General features: G+C 39.6%; 1 protein-coding gene across 2 annotated transcripts in view; it reads right to left on the bottom strand.

The window, feature by feature from the left end:
* Nucleotides 1–1,157: 1,157 nt before the first annotated feature.
* The window catches only part of TWD1 (FKBP-type peptidyl-prolyl cis-trans isomerase family protein), a 31,258-nt gene continuing 14,340 nt past the window's right edge, over nt 1,158–18,075 (bottom strand). The window contains exons 2-6 of one of the 2 annotated variants that reach the window (XM_087691681.1): nt 4,530–4,626; nt 4,240–4,424; nt 3,934–4,056; nt 2,014–2,166; nt 1,158–1,886 (exon numbers count right to left, since the gene is read on the bottom strand). In XM_087691681.1, the coding sequence (XP_087547807.1) occupies nt 1,560–1,886; nt 2,014–2,166; nt 3,934–4,056; nt 4,240–4,424; nt 4,530–4,626 (885 nt within the window). In that variant the 3' untranslated portion in view covers nt 1,158–1,559. The remainder of the gene's footprint in view (nt 1,887–2,013; nt 2,167–3,933; nt 4,057–4,239; nt 4,425–4,529; nt 4,627–18,075) is intronic. The other variant, XM_087691680.1, reaches the window with a different exon arrangement.

Genomic DNA, 18,075 nt, shown 5'->3' with positions numbered 1-18,075 from the left:
TGGCTTCAACTTTAGCATTTGTATTAGATGTAGTCATCTCTATAGCCTTCCTCTCCACTAATTAAGCCAAGCATATGTACATCATGGAAAGTGCATCCTTCAAGGCCACGTTTACTACTTTCAAGTTGTTAATTTGTCAACAAATGCATTTCTCCCACATCCTTGGCTCTTGGTTTAGCTTGGCTGGTACTACCACGACAATAGAGAAAGTCTTTGGGGTACATCCTATTACTAGGGCGAGAATTCAAGTCTAACCCTCTCCCCTAGTTGTCCTTGCACCAAAGGGGAGAGGTGATGAAAAGATTGAAGACTCATTTGCTAGATCGTTTGGGGGGTGCGAGGCAAAGAGAGTGGTGGTTTTGGGGAAAGGTGAAATGTACCGAGTTGGGCTGACTGTTTGACGAATTGTAACAAGCTCTGGCTATTCAATGGACTGTTCTGCTGCAAGCTATGCTACAAGCTCTTGACAATGAATAGTCCTTGGACTCCACGAGAGAGAGAGAGAGCCGGGTCCGCCTCCTGAGGCATACTGGCTGTTAGGATAGGCGACTGTGCTCCATGCTGGTGAACGGGCTGCTAAGAGGGATCTACAAGAGCTACGATTGTTGGGTCCGAGGATGGAGTTTAAGTCGCTAGCACACAACTGTCTTTTAGAGAGGGGGAGAGAGAGAGAGAGGCCCATTGGGATCTCCAGAAAATTTTCTGAACAGTGGAACGTCAATAATTCAACAAGTTCCAAATTTTTTTCCCTTATTTAAGCACCAAGGAGAACGTCCCCTTGGACTCCACGAGAGAGAGAGAGAGCCGGGTCCGCCTCCTGAGGCATACTGGCTGTTAGGATAGGCGACTGTGCTCCATGCTGGTGAACGGGCTGCTAAGAGGGATCTACAAGAGCTACGATTGTTGGGTCCGAGGATGGAGTTTAAGTCGCTAGCACACAACTGTCTTTTAGAGAGGGGGAGAGAGAGAGAGAGGCCCATTGGGATCTCCAGAAAATTTTCTGAACAGTGGAACGTCAATAATTCAACAAGTTCCAAATTTTTTTCCCTTATTTAAGCACCAAGGAGAACGTCCCCCGAACTCTACACTTGGCATAGGGCTTCCAAGCCAACATTCACTAAGAAACACTTCAATAGCATCCAGAATGCTATTCGTGAATACTATCACTCCCAAGCATACAGCTGACCGCATGCTGCAACGAAAATATGAACTAATGGCAATGCACTGTCAAGAAGAACGAGTCATCATTTTGTCAGACCCTAGTGCAAGAATACTCAAAATTTCACCAAGTCATATGCATGTGCACGTGTATGTCCACAATACCATGCCAGTTTGAAAGGATGCTCCCTCGTCTACTTTACTCAACATACGCTACAAAATAACAACTCACAATTGTGTGTTCGGTTGACATGCTCTTTCACTTCCACACAAAGCTTTTATCAGCCTGGATGAATATATAGCAGTCCTTAATTGTCTTTTCAATTAAAGACGACCCAATAATGCATCGTCAGAAAGTAGTATAGTGATCATAAACTACCCTCGTTTTCCCTCTCCATGGCCTAGGCATCTTTTTTGCCACTAAGCTTGAGCAAGAATCTTATCCTTGCAACCAACCAATTCCATAGAATGTGGTACCAGTGCATCTTTTTTGGTTGCCCTTCAGGGGTAGGACCAAAGATTCCCTTATAAAGCTCCCTTTGTTTTTGATATAGTTGCTTGTCCTGCTCTGCCAACATGCGCAATTCTCGAATAACCTCCTTGTCGTTTGGATTTATCTTCTGGATTTTCTTTAAATCTTCTTTGGCTTCCTCTGTCCGACCAAGAGCAGCACGAGCTTTGCCTCGGCGGAAAAGAGCCTTAACATTCATAGTGTCTTCTTGTAACACCTGATAAAACAATGAGAATTAACATTCATTATTTCTCCTTTTAAACCCCAATGAAATAACACTATTAGACAGCCTTGACAAATTTCAACAGAGGACACAATTACAAGCTGTCATAAATACTGCATACCACACTGCATTGCGCAATCGCTTCATCGTATCGACTGAGCTTCAACATACATGCGGCCATGTTCAAATGGCAAGGATTCTTTACAGCATCAGCCATGTCTTTGTACTTCCCAAAAAGCTGGAACATAAACTCATCGTTCATATATGCCAAAGCCTGGACCAGTAAGGAACACGCTCATATTAGTTACAAACAACCTGAAATTAATCAAACAAACATTATCACTAATGTAGTTTGTCACTCGAATGTCGTTCTTGAGCCTTCATCCACCACAGCTATTTACATACAGATGCTTCCACTTATCTTTAATTTAATCTCTTAAAATATTTCAATATTTAATTGTCCTAGTCAGAAGTATTGCACCAACCCAGTCTTTATAAAGGCAGCAACTGGGATATGAAGAGCCAATCACTTTCCCAAACAGATCCAGCACAACCATAAGCATGTGAGATCACAGGGTGTAAGTTCTCATATCTGGCTGGAGGCAATGGTATAGAGTAATGTATCTATGGGTCATCCTTGTCAATCCCCAAGAGCACCCTAATGATTGAGATATAGCCTACCAGCAGTATACCCATAAAGCCAGAACATAACATGGCACATCTTGGGCCAATTGACCATGTTCTATGCTATTTAATGACATTAGCATTTCAAAAAAAAACCAAAGGAGAAAGAGATTTGTCACATAGGAGGTGGGTATGCATTCTCGACCGGTGACAACGGCTGATTATTATCTCTACCTGTATATCAAATGAATGACTTGCTAGTAAAGCCTTCTGAAATGAGCCATGCAACTTTATAATCGGGTGAGAAAGCCAAAGCCAGCTAATTTGTCACATAAGAGGTGGGTATGCATTCTCAACCAGTGACAACTGTCGATTATTATCTCCACCTATATATCAAATGAATGACTTGCTCGTAAAGCCTTCTGAAATGAGCCATGCAACATTACAATCAGCTGAGAAAGCCAAAGCCGGCTAAAAATGAGCCATGCATTCTTACTCAAGATGCAAAACAATGTCTCCATTACCCATTAGCCTTTTGGGCTCTTCAAATACAATGCCAGGTATGCAGACATAAGGAAACTTGGATTAGCAGCATGTCAAGGATAGGCATTTTTCTGCTAGTTTTACAGCTTTTGCTGTCCTTCAATTGCAAGTGAGGCTTGCCTAACATAATTTCTCCTCTTCTAGAGGAGTGATAACACAATCATGGCTGGCATCTTTCATGATTGTGAATTGGAATTCAAGTGTTTAACACAATTCATCCATTGCCCACAAACCATGTGGCATAGTCCATAATCACCCCCTTCATGAGTGTAATAAAACATTCAATATCAAGCCTCGCGGATGACACATGCAAAATATAGCCCTTTTTATGAGGGTTTGCAGCTCGAGAGATCCAATTCATGCAATTAAATTACTAAGGGGAGAACCAAAATCTGACCCCGATTCTAGTTTTTGGTTCTAAAGTTTCATGCCGAAATGCTTCCAAGCTTGAACTCATTGCAAGAACCTTTCCAGGATCACAAAGTTGATCAAAATCATCGTTAAGGTATACCATTTCACATAAGAAACCATTTGACACAAGGAGCAACTAAATTTTAAAAAGGAAAACAGAATGCAGCTAGGCATTTTGTGACCTACACACAGTTTGCACTACCATGAGCCAAGAAATTTATCTGCACGCCTTGCATCGACCTGGAGAAGAGAAGGATCTATCATGACATGCGAAGCAATGAAAAAAGGAAGTGGCTGAAGTTTCAGGATAAAACCATATGAAGAAAAGCAAAAATTGAATCATTGATATTGAAGAGTACAGCTCCATGTATCATCCTTTCAATCAGAAGCAATATACCTCATATCTGGAAAAAGCCAGAGACAAGTTGCCAAAGAGATGATATTTAGGCAATGGATAACCTACCATCTCATACTGTTGTAAGGCTTCCTCAATCTTTTCATCTTTGAAAAGCTGATTTCCTTCCAGCTTTCTTCTATCTGCTGCTGCAATCCTCTCCTCTACAGTCATCTGCGAACGAGGTTTTCCCTACACATCCAAGTTCCTAATATTCAGCTTGCTTTACTCCTAAGAAGCAATATGTACAGCAATTACATTGGCACACAGATATGCACAAACAGACTCCACATCCCATTTTCTCCACCACAATCAATTAAGCCAGCTATGCAGATCCTATAAACAGGCCACAATTTCAGCTTGTCACCAACTTACTTCTTTAGCATCCTCAAATCCAATCAGATCCACTTCATACACGAGGTCTGCCTTGGGAGGAACGTTGGGGAATGAAAAATTTCCTTCCTCACCATAACCGAACTGCCAACCCACACGAAAAAGAGCACTTTCTCCTGCTTTCATACTTTTAACACCTATAGCAAGACCTCGGTGTACAGGCTTCTCTGGTAGTAGGCATTAAAAAACAAAATACTATTTCAGTTAGCTATTGTCAAGTTTTGTTCTGCCCAGGACGAAATATAAAGCAAAAAGTCAGATGTAATGCTCACCATGCCCTAAAACCAACTCCATTGGCTGCTGTTCTTGGAAGGTATCCTCAAACTTGTGCATAGTTATCTCAGCCCAAGCTCTATAGTGTACTAGAAGCTCCAAAACACAAGTCAAACAACAATGTTGTTAGAAAAGCAACTTAAAAGGCTATGACAAGATGAAAGTTTTAAGTCTATAAGCTTTATCTGATTATCCAGCTCCATCGGGAGTCAATTTAATCATGGCTCTATGCGAACCACGTCTTTGCAAATCAAAGACATTCAAAATTGAAAAGTGAAGACTAAATTGGCATTTGCTTTTGAACAATCACACAAACCAATTTCCAATCCTGGCAAGCAGATAACCAGTCAAGGGTTCTCATGTTCAACCACAACTCTCAATACATGTTCAACCACAACTCTCAATACTTGCCCAACAACATACCTAGGGTGGTCTCGTACATTTAGTACAATACGTTCAATACATGAATATGTGCGGTTTAGTGCGTACACAAAAAATTTAAGAATAAAATATTTTGTTTTGTACTTTCATTTAAAACATGCATATAAAATTATATATAAAATCAGCCTAGACACATAAACTGTGCAACTTAAAGATAGATCATGGAAAGCACAAAGTTTCCATGGATTTGAGTTTAGACAACAATTGCAAGTCCATATAAGAGTTAAAACTTAAAATTAGAGTTGGGTAAACCGTAACATGTTCGATTGAGTGAGAGAAAAAGATACAAAATGGCATTTGCCATGGCAGATACTATAGCCTATCACTCAAAGCTCGTAAAAAGGCTCACAATGACTAAATACAAAATGGCTCATCACTAATGAGGACCTGTCATCCGGCCCAGATACATCGGAAGGAGAGTCGCCCTCACTAGAAGAGGCCTTAGACACTTCACCAAAGTCCCTATCACTCATAATGTTTCCGTCGTCATCATACTCAAGCTCTCTAAAGATAGAGATAGGAGAAACTTGGAAGATGCGATGGAAAGAGAGAGGAAGGGGGATAGGGAGAGAGGAAGTAGGGTTCTTGAAGAGATTGGAAAAGATGAGCAAGCTACAAACTGATTTGTGTGGTGAGATAGGGGGGGAGGGGACTACCCTTTTATAAGGGTTGAGCCTTGAGGTAAGGGAGAAGAGAAGAGGAAGTATGATTCATGAAGGAAGGAGGAGTGCGAAAGAAAAAGTGAAGTTCAAACTTCAAACTCCAAACAGTCCCAAAAAAAGGGTCAAAAAGCAGCACCAACGATCAAATTCTGCACGCAAGAAACGATTACCTTTTCGGAATAGTTCGAACACATGGATCCTGTATGAGACCATATGGTACAACCATACGGAATAGTACCATATGAAACGTCCCGTACACGCATAGAATGTAACCCTAAACATACCATCCACAACTTTACACCAATTACTATTGCAAGTGATCATTTCACAAGTTCACATGCACCTAGAACCCAAATTCATGGGTGGCTTTTCTTGAGCCTCGACCGACCTACTCGCAGGTCATCCCACCCTTTTTGTCTATAAAAGGAGGCCTAAGGGTATATGGCCACAATCACTGGTATTGCTGATTCTTGGTGTAGATAGAGGAAGCCTATGGAGTATGTTATTTGGCACTCAACTATTGTATTTTTTGTTATCATAGTGAATCCACGTTCCTATTTACAAATTGTGCATTTTCTCTTTCTTTTGATGTCATTTATGTAAGCTAAAAAGGTGCATTATAAACACAAAACCTTGATTAGAATTTAGCTGTTTAAAATGGCCCAAACTCAAATTACCAAACTTTTATTCAAAATTTACCAAAGTCCCTGTTTCCCATAAGCCGACACACAAACTTTGGTAGGATCCACATCTATGAATAGAAGGCTACCCTTCCACTCAACCTATCCTTGTTTTGCAAATTTCTCCAATAGCTGGCTGCAAAGAAATACTTGCCTACAAATAACAAACACAATCGTACGATAAAGCACAAACTAATAAAAGACTTTAGTAGGACTAGGGTAACTCAAAGACAATGAACAGTTAAAATGAATGAATGAATAATGAATAACTACAATGCACAATGCAGCAAACACACTATGCAAGGTGAATACTGAACCTCGAACTCTCGTGTCTCTAAAACGGAGGTTAGTGAGTATGAGCAAAAGAGTTTGTCGTACTCTAACAGATCTCGAATCACATTAAACAGCCTCCGAATGTATCCGCAGCAACAGCAAAACGCAGATTAGATGCGCCTAGGACGAAGCAGGACAGCTCGAAGATGCAGCAAACTAATGAGGAAGGCAGAAAATCTGCAAATACAGCGTGCTGAGGTGAGATGGCAGCCAAGTGACAGCAGAGAACAGCAAAATGAAGGCTGTTGATGACATGGCAAGGCTGGAGAGGCAGCAAACTCAGGTGCTAATGTTGACGTGGCAAGCTGGGAACAGCAGATCAGGATCAAACAGTCTGAAAAGAGATCAGCAGCAATAAGCACAACTTGCAAGGTGATGACAGCAAGCAGAGAACAATCGCCAACATGGAGGAGCTGGACAGCAGTAGACAGCAGCTCAAATTGAGATATCCTCCATAGCCCAAGTGTGGACAGCAAAGATAGGCACCAACGATCAGCAAAACAGGATTAGGCTGAGTGGTGGGCAGCTGGTCTATTTATCGATGAGTGGATCCTCCCAAATTAGGGTGTGGCTTATGGGACACAAACTCTCTCTAGGAACATAGATTGTCTAATGAGTGGATCCTCCCAAATAAGGGTGTGGCTTATGGGACACATACTCTCTCTAGCAAGCAGAGAACAATCACCATCAGGGAGAGAGGAGCTGGACAATAGCTCAAATTGAGATATCCTCCATAGCCCAGATGTGGACAGCAGAGATAGGCACCAACAATCTACAAACCAAAATTATGCTAAGTGGTGGGCAGCTTGTCTATTTATCAATGAGTGGATCCCCCCAAATAAGGGTGTGGCTTATGGCACGCAGACTCTCTTTAGGAACACGCATCATCTAATGAAATATTTTGGGACTATAATAAAGAGCTAATCAATTTATAATGCATTTTTCAGCTCAACACCCCCTCTTATGCCCAAAAATGGAACCAAGAAGGGATTGTCAAGATAGATCAAGCCCATAATTACTCCAAGGTGTCCCACCCCAAAGTAGCCAAGGAATTAAGCAAAGGGTGCTCGTCAACTGCCCAGTGAGCTACCAAGACTACAGAGACAATGGTTATCTTACCAAGGGAGTCCAAGTGATTACTCCAAAAAGGCAAAGGCATAATCTTACCAAGGGAGCCCAAGTGATTACTCCAAAAAGGCAAAGGCATCAAACAAAGGGTGCTCGTCAACTGTCCAATGGCCTACCAAGACTTGCAAAGACGGATGGAACCACTTCAAACTTTTTTTTTTGAGCTTGCAAAGGCAGATGGAACCACCAGCAGATGCTTGAGGGCCCAATGTTTTAGTTAGTTGGTTTGTAGTTTGAACACAACTACATTAATAAGTTGTGTCACCACTTCTAAAGTTAGTTCTAGAGTTAAATTAACTATAGCTGAGTTAGTGATAGGTCTAACTTACTTAAGACCTATTGTACTTTCATTCTATCATTCTAGCACTTGCATCTTTTGAGTGTGGAACTACTCCCCACTCTTGCTCATTGTCTTGTATTCTCTCTCTTCCATTTTCAACATTCGGTATCAAAGCTAGACATGTGGGTTTTGACTCTCCACCACTTAACCGGTGCCACCCATGCAGAGTCCACTTAATCATCGAAGAAAGAGAAGCTGGTCTTTTGGAGGTATTGGTGTTGTTTTCAGCCTGCACACAGTCCCATATATAGTCTTACACGCAACTCTGCACACACAGCCTCTCTCAACCATACTCGTAATATTCTCAACCATACTCACTATTTTCTCAACCTTGCTTGCCATTTTCCCAGCCCTACCTATCATTTTGTACAAATTCGAGAAAAAAAAAATCCTACTTTTTCAAATTTGGGGATTTTTGAAAATTTTTGCAATTTCTCATCTATCTTACTGGTCTCATACCTGATTTCAAAGAAATTTTTAATTTCTCACACTTCGTGCCAAGAAATTTGGGGATTTTTGGCCGACTTTTCCAATTTCTAAAATTTCTCAAAAAAATTTCAAGGAAAGTCGGGGATTTTGCCCGATTCAAGTTCTCATCCGTGAATCTCCACCGAAGTTGCTAACATTGCACAATTTCTTTGACATTGGTACGAGAAATCTAGAGCTTTTTAGTTTTTTTACTCCGGTACGCATCACGAGGCGAATTTTGACTACTGGTTATTGTTGCCACACATCCTAAAATTGACATTCTTGCAAAAATTCAAACTGTAAGGTAAAAAAATTTTCAATTTCTTTGAAATTTTGCAAAGATTTGGGACTTTTGCCTAACACGCATTCCAAGGCAAGAAACAAGTGGTAGAACAGCATTAATTTGTTGTGACAATCAGATTTGGCAACAAATTTTGAAAATTTTCAAAAATTTTGACAAGACAACATTAAATCGCTAGATTTTATTATTTTGTGGACACGCATTACGAGGCAAGTGTGGTACAGCAGTGTACAGCAATGCATTTCTGTTTTCTGTTTTGGCCAAGTGCTGATTTGTGTGACATTGTGTATACTTTGGCATTTGTGTGACAGTTTGATACTTGTTTAATAATCCCGTGGGATTTTTGGTACTCTGAGGAGCACACACAATACTTCAAATCGAAGTATTTGGCTGCAAATTTCTGTTCATCACTGATAGCATGGCATCTCAGGGAAATAATGATCAGAGCAACATTCTTGGTGTCCTCACTCAGGACAAGCTTGATGGCTTCAACTACCCATTGTGGAGTTTTATGGTCCACAACCTTCTTGTTGTAAAGGACTTATGGGACTATATTGCAAGTGACTTGCAGCGACCAAGAGGTCTCGTACCTCAGACACCGCAATGCCATACTCGACAAGGATAGGTTGTTGTTATTGCAGCTACCGCTACCCCTCCTCCCCCTCCTACGAAAGATCAAAGGAAAGGGAATTTGAAGGATACTCATGTACTTTCTTTGATAGCATTGTCAACAAAAAGAGCCATCATTCCACACATGTGGTCTTGTAAGACCTCAAAATCAGCACGGGACATACTCGAGCATATGTTTGTAGCCTGCAATGAGGCTAGGATCTCATATCTTTGTAGAGAGTTGGCACATGTAAACATGGATAAGGGTAATAGCATAACGGATCACCTTACTCATATACAAGATTTACATGAGCAACTATTCAATTTTGATGAGATTGATCAAGATGTTGAATTGGTGAACATCACAGCGAAGTCTCTTCCAAAGTCATATCTTGTTTCCACACTTCTTTGATGTTGTCATTGGGGGGACGGGGGTTGGGGAAAGAGAAGCAACCCCTTACATTTTTGGAGTTGGAGGGCCTCTTGTTACAAGAGAAACAAACTCGAAAGAATATTGTATTGCATTCAATCGATGTAGCTATGCTTTCCGAGTTCAAAGGCAAAGAAAAAGTCGGGGTAAAATACATCAAATCAGTAAAAGGGTGATGATAGACAGCCATGGCCCATCAAATAAGGCTATCCAAGACACAAAAAAGTCTAAAAAGAAGGGGGAAATATCATTATTGTAAAAAACCCGGCCACTATATTAATAAATGCAGAAAGAGATTGGCCAAAGAGAAAAAGGACTCTGGTTTGGCTGTCCAAGAAACGTAAGCCAGCAAATCTACTAATGGTGATGCTCCAACCAACTTTGTGGATGAGGATTATGCATTCCTCACATGCAATATGATTCTTCTATGGTTAATTCAACATTTAATCCTGCTGAAACGCAACAAACATGGTATTTTAGCAGTGATGCATCAAAGTACATCACTTCCAGAAAATGCTTGTTTACCTCTTTGCATTCAGCCCTTGCTAGGAAGCATGTCACATGTACAAACAGCAGTAGGCTGCAGTTATGATATATGTGGCGTACGGACAATGACTATTAATTGTCTATTTCTACCTTCAATAAGCATGGCTTTCAGATCATCTTTGAGGATGATGAATGCATTGTTAGAGACAAAGAGATGGATTATGCACTCAGGTTGTCTAGCACCATGTACTAAGGTTTATTCTTATTAGATACATATGATAAACAGTGACATTGTCACAAGGACGTGAAATTTTGAGATGCTTTAGTCTTGCTGATAACTCAATCACATGCATTATCATTTCCCAAGGGGAGACTTGCACCTACAAGTTTATAGTGATTCAAATTGGGTTGGTGATGCAAACACTAGGCAGTCTACGTTCACTGTTTCTTTCTAGGCCATTCATGCATTTCATGGCTGAGTAAGAAACAACCTACAGTGGCTACCTTGTCTTGTGAGGCTGAGTATAGGGCAGCCTTCACCACAACAGTGGAATGTGTATGGGTGCATAGATTGTTATGCGTATCTACAGATTTCTTTGGAGGAACCTACACCCATTCTTTCTGACAATCAAAGTGCTATTGTAGTGGCACAGAATCATGTGTTTCATACTCGCACGAAACACATTGAGATACATTATCATTAAGTCACAGAGAGATGCTCTACAAGAGAGATCACTTTGATATATGTCCCTATGCAAGAGAATGTTGCAGACATTTTCTCCAAAGGAGTTCCTCGTGAGAAGTTTGAGGCTTTTCAAAAGTCCCTGAACTTGCTACCCTTTGATAATTGATCTTCCTATACTTCTACCATATTGACTACAAAGGGGTGTTAGAATTTGCCAACTCATAGTGTAAACACAACTACATTAATAAGTTGTGTCACCACTTCTAGAGTTAGTCCTAGAGTTAAATTAACTCTAGGTGAGTTAGGGATAGGTCTAACTTACTTAAGACCTATTGTACTTTCATTCTATCATTCTAGCACTTGCACCTTTTGACTGTGAAACTACTGCCCACTCTTGCTCATTGTCTTGTGTTCACTCTCTCTTCCTTCATCTCCAACATTCACTTGCCCTTGTGCCCTTTTACAATCATAATCATCTTGATGATACAGACAATAATACAAAGTATAATAATAATATCCATGAAGCAAAATGTAATCAAAACCCTATAAACACCAATAGAAGAAGCCGCCCCCTCTCACCATTAAACGATGGAAGGAAAAGCTGGAGGAAGCCCCCTCTTTCCATTAAGCTAAAGTACAAGAAAAGAGCACCCACACCAATCCTGTGTTAGAATTTGTCTTATGAGCAACACCCAATGTTTTAGTATAAAGTGTAGGCACAACTAAGTTAATAAGTTGTATTAGTACATCTAGAGTTAGTTTAACTCCAATTGAGTTAGGGATAGGTCTAACTTACTTAAGACCTATTGTACTTTCATACTATGATTCTAGTACTTGCATCTTTTAGTGTGGGACTACTACCCACTAAACTCCACACACACACGCACACACTCTCTCTCTCTCTCTCTCTCTCTCTCTCTCTCTCTCTCTGTGTGCAACAATTAGTATTAGAGCTAGACACATGGGTTCCGTCTCACCATTGCCGACCAGGTGAGTGGCACAAAGTCCACTCAGCCGACAAAAAAAGAGGAGTTGTTGTTTTGGAGGGAGGAGCTGTTGTTGTTTCAGCTTGCACGCAGCCTGCACACAACCTCTCTCAACTCTGCCTGTGATTTTCTCTGCCTTGCTTGCCATTTTCTCAACTCTATCCACCATTTTCTATAGGTCTGAAAAAACATGCAAAAACCCCAATTTTTAAATTTCAGGGTTTTCAAAAATGTGTGCAATTTCTGATCCATCTGTGCCATTTTCAACTATACAAAAATACTCAAAAATCCTAAGTGTAAAAACACTAATTTTAGAATCTGGGGCTTTTTGGAAATTTGTGTAATTTCTCATCCATCTTGCCTATCTCATCTCCAATTTCAAAGAATTTTTCAATTTCTCACACTCAATGCCAAGAAATTTGGGGGTTTCTCTAAAATTTCTTGAAATTTCCATCAAAAATTTGGAGCTTTTACTGAAATCGACTCCCATTGGCAATGAAATCTCGAGATTCATCACTGATATTGGTCATTGGTTGTAACTAGTTCTGAATTTCTGCAATTTCTCAAAATTTATGTAAAACAAATTAGGGCTTTTTGCTCTTGTGCCTTTAAAGGCATATTATAGGTGGTGGTATAGCATTAAATTGCTGTTTGGATCAGTTTGGACACGGAAATCAAGGCGTTGACAGTCATTGTTTAGCTACACAATAATGATTCAGCTCTTGATAGTTTTGGTACAACAAGTAATCTTGTTTGCATTGGGATCCCGAATACGATTTTGGTCATGTAGCCCTCTTCTATGTTGGAAGCTTTGGTCACACCTTCCATTCAATTTTTATTCAGCTATGGCAAGGAATAACAATGTTCTTGGCATCCTCACCAATGAGGACATATAGGATGGCACAAATTACTCCCTCTGGAATTTCATGATTTGGAACCTCCTTGTGGCCAAGAATTTATGGGATTATGTCATAGGTAATGAAGTTCAACCTGCAATGATTGCTCTTGGCACACCTCTTCATTTAGGGGAGAGGAGGAGTACACCCTATTGCTGCGCCCATTGTTACACGTGACCAAAAGAGATGGGATTCTAGAGATGTCCAAGCTTTGTCTTTAATAGCTCTATCAGTGAAAAGAGCCATCATACCTCACATTCAATCTTGCAAAACCTCACATGTAGCTTAGGTTGTATTGGAGCATATATTTGCAGCTAAGAATGAGGCCTAAATCTCTTTCTTGCATAGAGAGTTGGTCAAGCACATGAATGAAGATGATTCTACAATAGATCACATCACATGCATTCACAATTTGCATGAGTAGCTGCTCAACATTAATGAGATGATTGAAGATGGTGAGATGCTAAATATCACTTTGAACTCTCTTCGAGAGTCGTACTTTGGTTTTTACTTCACTTAATTTGCCATTTGAGGGGAGCACCTGAGCCCCTCACATTCGTGCAATTGACCAATCTCTTGCGTCAAGAGGAGCTAACTCGAAAGAATATGGCCCTACATTCAAGTGATTCAACCATGCTTTCTAGGTACAATACTACAAAGGCAAAGGGAAAGGGAAAAAAATGCAAATCAACCCAAGGCTGATGTTGGGCAGCCTTCAAATAAGAGTAGCAATGATGCAGATAAGTCTAAGGAGAAGGGGAAATGCCACTATTGCAAAAAGCAAAGTCATAATACTGAAGAATGCAAAAGATAAGAAATAAGACTCCGGAATGGCTGTCCAAGAAACATCAGCCCCTCACACGACCGATGGTGATGTTTCAACCAACCTCATAGAGGAGGACTATGCTTTTATTACATACAGTTTCTTAAAGAGACTCATATGGATACTCATTCACCTCAACGTACATGTTCTAGTGCTAGAAACATAGGGTGGGCACAGTTTTTTTATACATGCCATCTTATTGATGATGAGAAAGCATATGCTTTTGCTAGTACTCTTTTAGATGAGGATGAGCCTACAAGTTTTGAGGTTGCACAACAAGATGTGCATTGGGTTTAAGCCATGAGTGATGAGATGTGCTTTATAAAGCAAAATAACACCTGGAGTCTTGTTAACTTGGCTTCTAGCAAAAAGGCCATTAGTACATGTTGGGTTTACAAGCTGAAAAAGAAGTCTAATGAGTCTATTGACAAATACAAGGCACCGCTAGTTACAAAGGGATATGCTTAGAAAAAGGGCATTAACTATGAGGAGACATTTGCTCCTACATCCAGGATGACCACCATTAGATGTGTGATTGCTATGGTTGCACATTTCAATTGGGATGTGCATCAATTGGATATAAGGGCAGGGAATGGAGATTTGTAAGTGGATGTATATGTTGCACAACCTCCAAGCTTTGTTGTGCAAGGCCAAGAGCACAAATGTTTGAGCACAAATAAAGCCTTGATATATGTAGAGAAAAATTGCAAATTTCAAGACTGAATTGTAGTCTACTTTTGATATGTTAGATGTGGGCTGCTTCACTATTTTTTGGGGATCCAATCCACCCAAAACCAGCATGTTGTTGCTGTGTCTCAATCACAATATGTTCAAAAGGTATTAGTAAAGTTTAACATGCAAGATTGTAATCCTATGAGCACACCTATAGAAACAGGGCTGAAATTTTCAATTCATGATAACGGTGATCTATCAAATGTTGTTATTTACAGCCAAGTTATTGGTTGCCTTATCTATTTGTGCAACACTCATCCTAGCATACAATATGCAGTATCACAATAGAGTAGATATATGCACAGTCCAAGGACACTACATTAGCAAGCTATTAAGTGTATTCTTTGTTGTTTGAAAGGAACACAGTTGTATGGTTTACTATTTCCCAAGGGGAAAGACTTGCAATGCATACCTACAATGATTCAGATTGGGTTGCTGCTCATGATACAAGGCAGTCTACTTGTGGACATTGTTTCCTTCTAGGCTCATCATGAATTTCTTAGCTAAGCAAGCAACAATCTATTGTGGCTACCTCATCTTGTGAAACTGAGTACAAGGTAACTTTCACAACTATAGTCAAGTGTATTTGATTACGTCATGTTGCATTGGTTGATCTTCATGTTCATTTGGAGAGCCCACTACTATTCATTCTGACAGTCAGAATGCTATTGCAGGAGCATGTAATGCAGTGTTTCATGCTCGTATGAAACACATTGAGATAAATTTTCACTATGTTAGAGAGAGATCACATGCAAGGGAGATTAGCATGATCTACATCCCCATACAAGAAAATATTGCAAATATTTTCCCCAAGACACTACCATGCAAAAAGTTTGAGGAATTTCGAAAATCATTAAACTTACTAGCTTTTGATGATTGATTACTCCTTATAAATTATCATGTTGACACCGCAAGGGGGTGTTAGAATTGTCAATTATGGACAGTGCCCAATGTTTTAGTATATAGTGTGGACACAACTAAATTAACAAGCTGTATCACTACTTCTAGAGTTAGTCTAACTCCACTTGAGTTAAGTTGTGTCACTATGTCTCCGGTTAGTTTAACTCCAATTGAGTTAGAGATAGGTCTAAGGAAAAAATCTGAGAATGACAATACTTTGAACTTAACCAACTTGATCAATTATCACCATGAAAATTAAAAGACAGAGGCACAATGAAAGAAATAAAAGAATCGACACCACACTTAGGGGAACCTGCCCCTCCCCCTCTACAAGATTTTATTGAAACAAACCACAGGCACCAAGTGCCTAAATCATATACAATGGGATGATTTTCTACAACTCTGAAAATTATCATTTTGAAACCCTAATTTTTGTATACTCTGAGGAATTCCGAAAATCCTTAAACTTACTAGTTTTTGATGATTGATTACTCCTTATAAATTATCATGTTGACACCGCAAGGGGGTGTTAGAATTGTCAATTATGGACAGTGCCCAATGTTTTAGTATATAGTGTGGACACAACTAAGTTAACAAGCTGTATCACTACTTCTAGAGTTAGTCTAACTCCACTTGAGTTAAGTTGTGTCACTATGTCTCCGGTTAGTTTAACTCCAATTGAGTTAGAGATAGGTCAAGGAAAAAAATCTGAGAATGACAATACTTTGAACTTAACCAACTTGATCAATTATCACCATGAAAATTAAAAGACAGAGGCACAATGAAAGAAAGAAAAGAATCGACACCACACTGAGGGAAACCTGCTCCTCCCCCTCTACAAGATTTTATTGAAACAAACCACAGGCACCAAGTGCCTAAATCATATACAATGGGCTGATTTTCTACAATTCTGAAAATTATCATTTTGAAACCCTAATTTTTGTATACTCTGAAGAATTTCGAAAATCCTTAAACTTACTAGCTTTTGATGATTGACTACTCCTTATAAATTATCACGTTGACACTGCAAGGGGGTGTTAGAATTGTCAATTATGGACAGTGCCCAATGTTTTAGTATATAGTGTGGACACAACTAAGTTAACAAGCTGTATCACTACTTCTAGAGTTAGTCTAACTCCACTTGAGTTAAGTTGTGTCACTATGTCTCCGGTTAGTTTAACTCCAATTGAGTTAGAGATAGGTCTAAGGAAAAAATCTGAGAATGACAATACTTTGAACTTAACCAACTTGATCAATTATCACCATGAAAATTAAAAGACAGAGGCACAATGAAAGAAAGAAAAGAATCGACACCACACTAAGGGAAACTTGCTCCTCCCCCTCTACAAGATTTTATTGAAACAAACCACAGGCACCAAGTGCCTAAATCATATACAATGGGCTGATTTTCTACAATTCTGAAAATTATCATTTTGAAACCCTAATTTTTGTATACTCTGAACACCAAGCTGATTTTCTTCTTTATCACTTGGACTTTATTAATCTAAGTAAAAAGTGCTTCTTGGATGAGTGCTAGATAAGCATGCACAAAGCATTAGGCCTACAATTCAACATTAAAGCTTGTTGAAAATTAAGAGAGAGACCTTAAATATATAGATTTGGGGCTTGGGTGCTCAAAAGTGAAAAGTGAATGCTACAAATGGTAAGTGTTTGCTGAAAATGACAAGTATTGAGCATAATGACAAGTGTAGGAACACTTGTCTCTTCAAAATGGCACATCCCATTCTAGATGCCACATTGCACTTTTCTAGAGAAAGAAGCTTTAGTACTAAACCTTCTACTCCAAAAATCTCTCCAATGTTTAAGAATTTGAGCTAGCCGCTTCAAACAAAATTGTTCCTTGTGAAATTCCGAAGCCTTTAGCACGAACAGAATTTCCATTTAAGCAACTTTCAAAAATAGTAACCTTCTAAATTTTAGAAGTCGCCAAATTTAGATTCTGAAGAGCTTAATTGTATAGATTTACTAATTCATGGTCTATTTCTTTGATCATGAGCATCTAGTTTCGCTCTTTAAAACCACTCATTATATGGATTCTAGTCAATGTGACTACCTGAGTGTAAGGTCTTAATCATCTAGGCTTTCTTGTCAATCTGACCGCCTAACTAAACTTGTATTAATTTCTCTTGCGCATCTTGTCAATGACGACCCATGTATAGTCATAGGGCATTCTAGACATTGACCACCCTTGAATAGAAAGATGAACATTTAACCACGTTTTAAAATACTCAAATAATACAAATCACATTTACGTTTTGCAAGATTGTTCAATCAATGTCATAAGAGACCTCACTTTCCCTATTCACAGGGAGCCTTGATTTCCCTAGAGGTGAAGTAAGGAGGTGGAAAGAACAACACCAAGACTAAGTTAGGTAGAGAGAGGCAAAGCAACTCCCCTCTAGGATTGAAACTAAATTGATAAAATATCCCTAAGATAAATAAGTATTGTCCACGTTGCCAAAAGGCCAGTCATTTTGACAATCAATATCGCTCAAGAGCCAAGAATAGTCCACCCAAGACTACTTTTTAACCTAGAAACTCAAGCACATCAATTGAAGGCACTTCTATCTTGCCTCCATAGCCAAGGGGAGATTATCCTCCATACCAACAAGGTAGACCAACGA

This window comes from Lygodium microphyllum, chromosome 13 (assembly GCF_053477565.2).
Source record: "Lygodium microphyllum isolate KBCC chromosome 13, Lygodium_microphyllum_v1.1.10, whole genome shotgun sequence".
NCBI lineage: Eukaryota > Viridiplantae > Streptophyta > Polypodiopsida > Schizaeales > Lygodiaceae > Lygodium > Lygodium microphyllum.
Note: the sequence above shows the minus strand (reverse complement) of the source record. Positions and strands in the feature narration are given on the sequence as shown.